The sequence below is a fragment of the Calypte anna genome, chromosome 4A (genome assembly GCF_003957555.1).
Source record: "Calypte anna isolate BGI_N300 chromosome 4A, bCalAnn1_v1.p, whole genome shotgun sequence".
Taxonomy (NCBI): domain Eukaryota; kingdom Metazoa; phylum Chordata; class Aves; order Apodiformes; family Trochilidae; genus Calypte; species Calypte anna.
Window position 1 is genome coordinate 1756477 of NC_044248.1, and position 10544 is coordinate 1767020.

General features: G+C 47.8%; 1 protein-coding gene across 1 annotated transcript; it reads left to right on the forward strand.

Annotated features, from left to right (window-relative positions):
* The first annotated feature begins 7550 nt into the window (after window positions 1-7550).
* On the forward strand, window positions 7551-9203 carry STBD1 (starch binding domain 1). Its single transcript, XM_030450090.1, has 2 exons — window positions 7551-7803; window positions 7948-9203. The coding sequence occupies exons 1-2, from the start codon at window positions 7569-7571 to the stop codon at window positions 8730-8732; spliced, it is 1020 nt and encodes a 339-aa protein (XP_030305950.1). The 5' UTR covers window positions 7551-7568; the 3' UTR covers window positions 8733-9203.
* Window positions 9204-10544: the final 1341 nt, after the last annotated feature.

Consider the following 10544-nt stretch of genomic DNA (forward strand, 5'->3'; position numbering starts at 1 on the left):
TGGCAGGGTTTTATTTTATTCTAGGGCAGGAAGCAAAGACCAGCAGCTCCCCAGCACAGCTCTTTACTGGTGTTTGTGCCCCATCCAGTGATCTGCACCGTTTTTTCAACACAGAAGTGGCACTGAGGAAGAAGTATTGGTGGGAAAGGGGAGAGCCAATGCTGCCCCAAGCCCTCCTGCACTGCCTGCCCACCTCCACCTCCCTCAGGAAGGCAAACATCTTGCTGTTTGTAGCCCCGTGTCCCTTGCAGAATGTAGCTCACCTGTCCTCACTCCTGGTCAGACCCCAGGCAGCAGTGAAACACTGCACTTTGGTGTGCTTCCCAGCCTCAATTGTAAGTGTTTTAAGGTGGGAACCATCAAGGTCAGGCTGCAGTACCTGGGGTAGGGATATATAACCCTTGACCCCATGGTCAGAGCAAAGCAGGGAATACTTTGGGGAAGCAAAAAGTAAAAAAAGATCATCCCCCTGGTGGGCAGTAGTGTGTGACACGAGTCACAGGATGGAGTCACTGCAGCAAGTGCTGCCCTGCTGAGCACAAATCACTGGCTCAGGGCTTGCCTTTTCCTCTAACATGAGTGGGTGGGAAAGGACTTCATGCTTTCTCCTGTCACCAGACCCAAGCAGCACATGACTAAGTGGCCAGTGACATCCTCCTGCAAGCATTTAAGGAACTTAACTCTTAAGGAACTTGTGGGAACAGTTTCAGAACAGGGCATGCAGGCTTGCTGTCAGCAAAACTGTATTTCAAGGCACATGAAAGATTCCTCCTGCTGCCTAATTTCTACTCCTGGCTTCTTATTTCAAGGAGGAGAAATATCAACCAAGATACCCCATGCAAGTCTGCAAGAGCAGAGCTGTGATCACCACTGTCTGAGTTGTGAAGATAAACATTCTACCACCAAAGCTTATAGACAATTTGGGAGAATCCTTTCCTAGGACAGTTGTCAAGAGTTCCCATATGGTAGGTAGCCAGGAAACACAGAAAAAAAAGGCAAATTCTGGGAAGTGAGAGCTTCCTTTTGAATGTGATCATGCTTTATAAAACATCTTAATTGTTTGCAGCTTTCAGGAAAGCATCATCTAAACAAAGGGGGCATGAACATCCATATCCAGAAATTCTATAAAGGTTTGGCCTAAGCCATCTGCTGAAGATCTCAACCCCCTGAGAATGAAATAACTTGTCTTTAGTGATTCATGACATGCAAAAGAAGATACAGCCAGGCTGAGGGGGAAGAAAATTGCTCAACAAAAAAAATCCCCAAGGCTGCCTTGAGCCCTCTGTGGCTTATTTCTGCTCTTCTCTACATGCCCTTGCCTCACCTGATACTTCATCTAGATAAACTTCAGACAAAGTTCAGCTAAATCCTTCCTCAGCAAGGCAGATTGTTACACGTAGATCCCAGGGAACATTTAAGATGGGGTAAAAGCTGTATTTCTATGAGCCTGGTGATGACACCAGTGACATGGCTCTAAAGCCCCCTTTGATGATGACAAAGAAATTCCTTCCACCCTAAATAAACATCCCAGCTGGGCTCAGAGAACACACATGGGATGCTCCAGATGAAAACAAAGCCTTTTGCCTGTAAAGCTTGCTAACACAGGTAACAGGCTGTAAGAAAGAATCTAAAGTGGTGCCAAACTCTACACCAGCTGCCTGCTTAGTGTCCTCTCAGAAGCTGTTCTTTTCCAGGAGCTAAACACATATTTCTTGTTCTTTCTCAGAATCAACTGTTTTCTCTCTCCAGCTCAGAAGATTGTACCCACCAGCTACAAACACAAGTGTCCTTTTTCTTTAACCACAAAACTCAAGCTTGTATTTGTTCTTTCAGTGCTCTTCAGACTTTGGACTTGGATGAATTTCTGTGTTAAAAGTTGCTGGAAAATAAATATTTGGATATCTTTTATTCTGCATTTTTCTACAGGCCTGACAATGCAAAGAATCTCTGTGGAAGCCAAAGCATAATGTCTCTGGGATGTCAGTTAATTAGGAGAGTCCATCAGCAGGAATTTGCTGGAACACTTTATTTATGATTTTTAAGAGCTACTGGATACCACAACTTCATTGAACCTTGAGACACTTAACAATTCACAGAATTCAGCCCAATATATTACACTGCTTTATGCTTTGGGGTCTCTGCTGCTCCCCATTACTGACAGAATAACATAATACAACAGAATAATGTCATATGATTGTTTCAGTCTAGTCCTGTACATTATATTGATCCTGCATGCAGAACTTCCAACAAAGGCATTCATTTTTTGGGCATTTTTCAGGATGTCTCTGAAGAGTGCAGGTTAAAATACTGCACAGTGTTATACCTGTAATTGAGTGAGATCTATAGATCTGCAACTATGATCCCTTTATTCCATGCTCCAAGAACAGATTTCTGATGGTTCAGTGTTTCTTTTTATTCTGCCTTGCAGTGTCTTGTATTTCTCCCTTTTTCAAATCCTTAAAAGGGATTTGATTCTAACCTGGAAGGAGATAAAAAGCACCAAGCACCAACCATGAAAATGTTTTGGGGCTGGCTGTTTGGTTTTTTTTCTTAAAGAGAATCCATGGACCTCATATTTTTACAATTATTTTGGTGTCTATGAAGAAAAAAGCCCTTAAGATGTAGTGAAGCTTTACTGTTTTACAATACTTTGGTTTTACTACTAGAATGATAAACATTGACATTTGTAACTAACTGGCACCTGTGCCTGCTGCCAGGCAGAAACATCTTTTCCATCCTTGTGTGTGTTGGAGGGGAGGAGGTTAAAAATCAATACCCAAACTGATCTCCTGAGGTCCCTTTCATCCTCTTGGCTTTCATCCTTTGGGCAGAGGAAAGGCTCTGATGGTGCCTGGCTTTCCTGCAGCATGATGCAGCCGTCTGGAAGGTGGTGTGGAAAACTTTCCTCTCCAAAAGCTGGGAGAGAACCCGAGAGAAACCATCTCATCTCTGTCGGGCAAGGAAGAGCTTTTAGTGTCAGACACACTCCTCATGAGCCATCTGCTGGATGCTGGGAAATGCTGCACAGAGCAGAGCATCGGGTGGTGGCAGCTCAGCAAGGGAAAAAGGTGGTGCTGAAAGGCAGGCAGGGTTTGGGTTTCTTCCTGAAGCTCCCAAGTCTATGAATAATTTGCCCTTCCAACCTTTTTACCTGGTCACCCAAGGCAGGAAGTGTCAAGAAACTGCCAAGTGCTGCCAGCTCTCCATGGCAGCACAGGCTTGAATTTTAGATTTTTAACCTTCTAGGGAAAGCTCCTTCAGCCTCAGCTTTGTGAGTCCTGGTTAAGATATTTATAAGATGAAGTTCCTTTTCACATCTCCTTTTAGCTCTGCCTTTGAGCTACATCTCCCTGTGGAGAGGAAGGAGGACAAAATCTCTTCTGTACTTGCTTCCACAGCTCCAGCTGTGCTTCTGCCTTCTCACTCTGTCCCCTGTTTGCCTTCCTCCTCACCACTGTGCCCCCTCCTTTACTGCAGAGCTATATTCTCAAGCAAATGTCACCATTTCCAGTTAAACCATCTATTCCTTTGGCTTCAAAGAAAAAGAAAACCAGCTCCCTAGCAAATGGCTCTGTTAGGAAACTTAGCAAGAGCAGTAGGCAAAAATCTTCTGTCCAGGACTCTTAACACTAAAAGAATCTGTGGTGCTGAGCATGGTTACCCTTCCCTGTACCTACCAGGTAACAACCAAAGCACACCTGGGCAGCACTGGTAGGTGGTATCTGCTCTATCAATAGACAATAGGATTAAGAGAATTACTACACATTTTCCTGTATTTTTTAGGAATCATGCTAGCCCAAGACTGTTAAAAGTACATATGGTACCTTGGCCCTTAAAACATGGAAAAAGCAAAATGTGGGCAACTCTTTAATGGATGCCAAAGGAACAGGCAATGGTGTTCACACTGTTACACCACCACCAGACAAGAAGATACCACAAACACTGTGGTACCACAAACACTGAGCCTGGGGAGAGGAAATGGCTACAAGGCCTGTGAGCTATGGGAATGTCCCTGTGCACCACTTGCAGTGACAGCAAGAGACATGTCAGGCTGGTGACAATGACTGCTTGTGTTTTGCACTCTGTGACAGCAAGGATCTGTGTGTAAGGTCTGGCAAGCACTGACAGATCTCACTGTCAGAAAGCTGCTCCCTGCCTGCAGCTTCACCTGCAGCCTGCTCTTCCTCCCCTCCTCAACAGAGCTCCCTAAAAGCCCCACTGGGTGTTTTCACACGTGCTGTTCTTACACTCAGGAAGAGCTCCCTGCAAACCTCCATAAAGGTTCCTCTGCCAAACTCTCCCTCTGGAGTTGGCTGTGGAATTCCCAGATTCCCCGACAGTAGAGCTGCAGGCAGGACCAGGGCTCCTTCAGCTGGATTTCCTGTTCATCCTGACACTTTATGCTGTGAAAGTAACTGTTGAGGTGCTGCACAGCCCCTCCAGGTTTGTTGATGATTAGTACTGCCCCAATCCTTCCTGCAGCAGCTGTGGGCATCAGGGCATGGAGCCAGCCCTCCAAAGAGCTCCCTAAATTCGGCTGCCAGAACCGGGCAGCTGCTCGGATCCAGCCGGGCTCTGCTGCTGGCTGGCTCCTCGGCTGCAGCTGAGGTTCCCCGGCACCACACTAGATGGCACAGCTTCCAGACTGAAACCCGGGAAGCTGATAGGAGATGGTGTGCTTGGGGCAGGGACTCGGGCAGCTGAGGCTGTAGAGGTGTCCGTGGAACTGTAAGAATAAACACGCACCCCACGGGGCTGGAAAGGGGAAGAGGTGTCAGGTTTGAGGCTCCTCCTGATCTGGCTGGTGATTCTGGAAAGGCCTATGCAGCTTTTCAAAATATGGCCCAGCAACTGCCATCACACTGACTGAATGAACACTGGATTATTATTAGGGCTCACAGAACCTTCAAACCAGAGCCACATCAGCAATGCCTGCATGAATAAACTAAAAGCTTGAATTAAATTGGTCGTGTCCCTGAGAGTCTGAGAAACTGTCTCCTTGCCCCTTTAGTGTACTGTTGCTTTGTTTGGTTCCAGTGGAAGCTTTAAATAATCAGTTCTAGAGCTTTTCTGTTGATCTTGTTTGGAAATTCCCCCAGGTCTCCATGTCTCCTGGGATGAGATCATTTCAGGAATTCCTAGAGAGGAAGGGCTAGCAAAACCCAGGGGTATGGTACCACCTGCAGGGATCCTCAGCATCCTGGGATGTGACTTCTCTCACTGTCCAGCAGCTCTACAAACACTTGGAAAGTGACTCAGCAACTTCAGCCTTAGTATTTGCCAAGAACCTTGGCAAGAAAGCTGGGAACTGGGTTCCAGAACTGTCCTTTCCTGCCTGGCAATGTGGCAAGCTTGTGTCAGGTGGCACCTCGGTCCTTTGTGACTCCCTCTTTTTGTAAGCATTCAAATGCATTGCTTGTAATAATTACTCTTGGAATAACTCTCACTCCAAGCAATCCCTGTGCTTTGCTTTGGTCTGTTCTGCAGATCTTGTGTGAAACAGCCTGGCAACAGAGAGGCTTGTGTGATGAATAGAACCAGAGGAGACCTCTGCTCTTCACTTTATAGCAGCACCCTGCCTTTCATCACATCCATTTCTGTGTCTTCAAAATAAACTGCTCCTTAAGGATGTCTGTAATAGTCACTTCTAAGATGTGCTACTTTGGTGCCTCTTCCTTATCAGTTTTATCAAATATATTTAAGAAAAGAAATCCTGCAAACACCACCTACTCATCTTTGCTGAGAGTTGGATGCTCTTTTAGTGTAATCATACAGTAACTAAAGATTTTTGTCTGGTCTGTTTCAGGGAGGTGACTGAGAGTTTTAAAATGCAGCACAGACAAATTACCCAAAGAAGAGCAGTCTGCAGGTGCTCTAACTGCTAATCCCAGCTGAGCAGAGTGGTGTCCACAGGGCTGTCTCTGTTTTGAAGGCTATAAGAAGAGGAATGTAAGTAAACAGTGAAAATATTATCTACTTGGCAAGGAGCTTCAGTAGACAACACAACTCATTACAGTCAAGTGTCTGTTTTAAGTAGCAAGGCTAAGCTGCACCTTGAAGCATCAACTGTAGTAAAAGAGACTGCACCCAAACCCAAATGCACTGAAAAGTGCTCAGGCAGGTCCTGGCTTCTCAGCTCTTTTCTTTCACTCTATTATTGAGCAGAAAATCTGATGTTTGGCCCATGCCTGAACACATCCCACACATCAAAGAACCAAAATAGATATTTTTACCTAGGCACAAGCTCAGCACTTTGTTGGAGGAGGTCTTAATGTGTCTCAGTTACTGTGGTAAGCAAAGCAAAGAAAAATATTTAGATCATGAATTCTGTGTATTTGCACAGGCCAGCATATACCATCTCAGCCAGGCAGCTTCACTGTGAAGACTGCACACTTGTGCTTCTATAAATTCAAATGACATTTACTGTCCTGTTAAGCTGAGATAGCACTGCTCTAAATGACACTGAAAGATTAGGAAGTTCACACACTGGAAAAAGACTTATTGGGACATCCACTTAGCCATTCTCTTTTCTAATGAGATAGCAGATAAAATCTCATCAGTGGGCTTTAGAAATCAAGTCATGACAACACCTTCCTTTGGATAAAGAGAGTGGATTAAAAAAGGACAGCTGTCAAAACTGAAAGGACCTGCTTGCCCTAACTCCTCCTCTGGTGTTAATCTTTAGTGTCAGCAGACTGCACTGATACAGGTTTGTACAGTTTGTTGCTCCAGAGCTACTAATTCAAAATACAAAGTTTTAAGTCCCATTTACTCAATTTCTGTCTAACCTTTTATGATCAAAATCAGAATTTGAAGTCATCACTTCAAGAGGAAAATCAGGTAGTACCATGAAGGTAAATCAAACTAAACAGCAAATATTCTCTGCACAGATGAACTCTGAAGCCCTGGTAGTCCAAAAAAAGCTTCCAGGGTTTAGTACAGCAGACAGAACTGCAGGACAACGTTAGGAAATCCAATTGTAGTCATTAGAGTGTGATGCAGAAGTTACAAAATGAGTAGTGAATTCACCTCTCTTCTCACGGATACCAAAGGAGTCCTGGGTAGCACAAGCACAAGCAAAGCAGTCACCCTGAGCACAGCCCTGAGAACACTTAGCTCTGAGTCCACCCATACTTCTAGAACCGAATTCCACAAACTTCTGCACTTAGTACAGCTCCACTGCTTGCTTCATCCCAAACCAGGAAGCTCAAGCATCCAGCCCTCAACTTCTGGCTGTCACCCCCCTTCACTTTTCCCACTACCCGCGGGGTGTGAAACACTTGCAGCCTGGCTGCCCTGCAGGGACTGAGGAAAAAGAAGGGGGAAAAGGGAAATGTGTCAGAAAAGCGATGGGGAGAAGTAAGAAGAGAAGAATCGACCTTTTCAACTTCCCCCCCCCAACTTCAGCCTTTCCCCTCCCTTCGCCCCAGGGGCGGCTCCGTCAGGCTCCGGGGGCGCGGCGGGAGGCGGCTCCTCCCCGGGGCCGGGACCGGGACCGGGTCCCGCTTTAAAGCGGGTCCGTGGGCGGGGTGTGGGAGTGGTGGCGGCCCCGCTGCCAGCGCTCGGCCATGGCCCGGGACCGCGGTCCCCCCGTTCTGCCCGCCCCAGCTGCCGCCTTCCCCGCCGCTCTCCCGGCCGAGGCCCGCGGCTGGGGCTGGCTGGGAGCGGGGCTGTGGCCGGCGCTGGTGGTGGGGCTGCTGGCCGCGCTCCTGGCATGGTTCTGGTACGGCGGAGGAGACGAGGAAGGCGGCGGAGGAAGCCCACGGGGGACCCCACGGGAGGCGGCAGAGGCGGCGGCCACAGGTAGCGGGGTTCCGGGGGAGCGGCGGGGCTCCCGGGGTCTGGCGGAGGCAGGGCTGGGGTGTGCTGCTACTGCTGAGCGGCACTGCCCGCCCCAAAGCCTTCTGCGGTTAATGAAATGTCTTTATTTTTTGTTGTTGCTCTCAGATCTCCTGGGGAGCGGTGGGCAAGTGCGGGCGGAGGGCAAAGCTGGAGCCCTGCGCGGCTCTAGGCAGCCAGGAGAGGATGGGGTGGCTGCGAGGAGGGAAGAGCTCAACCATGTTCCGAGCGGTGGAGTTTCGGGAGAAGCTCTGAAGAGGGAGGAGCTGCTCTCCAAGCAAGGTGCCGGCGGGTTGCAGGGGCAGGCAAGCAAACGGAGACCGCAAACCGGAGAGGCAAGTGATGGGTGGTGTGTGATGGACTTGGCGGGAGCCTTCGGTGATGTTGGTAAGGAGAGGAGTGAGCAGCAGTCTGGTCAGCCAGCTGAGAGCAGGGACTTGGACCATGAAGAGTGGGAGGTTATTTCTGACCACCTGGCCTGGGGGGAGGCTGGTAAGAACGGCAGCGTGGAAGACTCTGAGAGCAAGGAACTGGAACAAGGAGACTGCCCCGATGGGGACTCCAAAGCAAAGAGGGTTGCAGCTGTGCCTCCCATGTTCCAAAATATCCACGTGACTTTCCGTGTCCACTACATCACCCACTCTGAATCCCACCAGATTGGTATCACTGGTGACCACGAGTGTCTTGGCCAGTGGCACAGCTATGTCCCCCTCAAGTATGACAAGGATGGCTTCTGGTCTGCATCCGTTGCTCTGCCAGTAGACACCAGAGTAGAGTGGAAATTCATCTTGGTGGAGAATGGGAAGGTGAGACGTTGGGAAGAATGTGGGAACAGGACCCTACTGACTGAACATGAAGATCAAACTGTTCATCGGTGGTGGGGACACCATTAATGTCCCACCACCATTAATGGGATTTTGGAAGCTACTGATTAAATGGCAAACCAGCTTAGATGAATCACAGAGCCCCTAAACTTCACCCCTTCTTCAGTAGAAGACCTTTGTAAGTGCAGAGCTCTTTAAATTCTGTATCAGTCCTGGTTAAACTCTGCGATCTGCTCTGCCATCCCCTTTAGGAGATCATTGGGCAACCTAAAAAAATGAACTTCAAATGTGTTCTGAAGATGTGCAAGGTAGGCTATGAAGGCATGAGCAGCATTCCAAGCAGCTTCCCTGCCCAGGGAAAGGTGGACCCTGGACTTGTGTTTGTGTTGCTTTGAGCTGGGGCTATGGGATGCATCTTTGGGCTTAGGGCTTTTGGAGCATTCTGGGCAGTGTGGGTACTTCCACTGTAGTAGGAACTTCAGTGTTTTAACTTGTGTATTAAGTAAATAATAAACACTTTCAGCCTGACAGTCCCTGACAGCTCAACCAGTGAACTGACTCATTTCAGTAACTTGGATAGAGTGAGTGGCTTGACCTGAAGTCTTGATGCAAAAGAATCTCCAGAAAGTGTCTGGAGTTCCCTGGAGTAACAAAGGTTTAACCCCTGACTACCTCATTCTCTGAGCTCCTCAGCTCCCCAGAGGCCTGGCAGGCAGGTCCCTTTTAGTCAGATCATCCTGCTGAGGGGAGCAAAGGTCAGAAAGGGCTGTCTGGGCTTAATGAATTACTTTGGTGGGAGCAGGATTGAAAAAAAACCTGGACTGCTGTGACAGCTTTGGGAATAGGATTCTTCCTGAAACAGTGAAGTGGCATATTCTGCCTACCTGGGAACAGTATCCTAGTGTTGTTAGCAAATAGCTTAAACTCACATGGCTTTTCAAGGAAAAAAATCATTCCAAGCTGTGGCCTTCTATTGAGCCAGATAATGTTCTTCCAGCTCCAACGAGCTGATGTTGAGGTGTTGGTTTTTATATATAAATATAAAGCTGCTCTGCTTGTCTCATTGTAATTGTGGTTACAAACACAGGATGACACTTGAGCAAGCTGATGTCTCTGTGATGAGGAACCTCACTTCCCTGGAGTGACCTTGGTCTGAAGAGGAGAGTTTTGTAGGAGTTCTGCAAGTTCATCAGCACTTGGGTTAGGCACACTTGCTGCAAAAGCACATTGCTGAACTAATTCCTTCTGCTAATTCTCTCCTGCTTTGCATTGTAGAACAGTCAGAGGTTGTGGAATGGAATGGATTTTGGTGATAAAGTGGAAATGAGCTTCAGAGCTCCCCCTGCATCTAATGGTTAATGGTTGGTGGGGCAATATTTGAGCTGCTGTGAAGAGCAAGTGTCTGAAATGTTGTTACTGAGACTTAAGTACCAGCAGTTTCATGAGACAAATCCATTCAGAGTGGGTAACAGCTATGGAAAGTCTTGGGGAATAAGGAGGGGAGGGTGGAAAGCAAGGCAGATGGACAACTGCACTGGCAAGTTGGACTTCTTGTGGTCTCAAGTGCAAGAAAGCCTGCCTAGGTGATGCTGCTGCTGTGCTCAGGCAGCAGCTCTATTGTCTTGGACAATCTAAGGATTCAGGTGAAGGTTTCATTTTCAGAGCTTTTGTAGAAAAGAACAAGGCAGGAATTGGGGGTAGGGGCTGAACTCAAGGCTGGCTGCAAGCTTTCCAGGATGGAAAGTACCTCTGGGACTGCTGTGTGAGAAGCACTGCAGGTCTGGGGGGAGAGGGGTAACTTCTGGCAACTGACCTGGGGAGGAGAGGAGGGAGGTGACAGTTCAGCAGGGGGCTGGTGCTGCCCCAGTGGTGTTGAACACC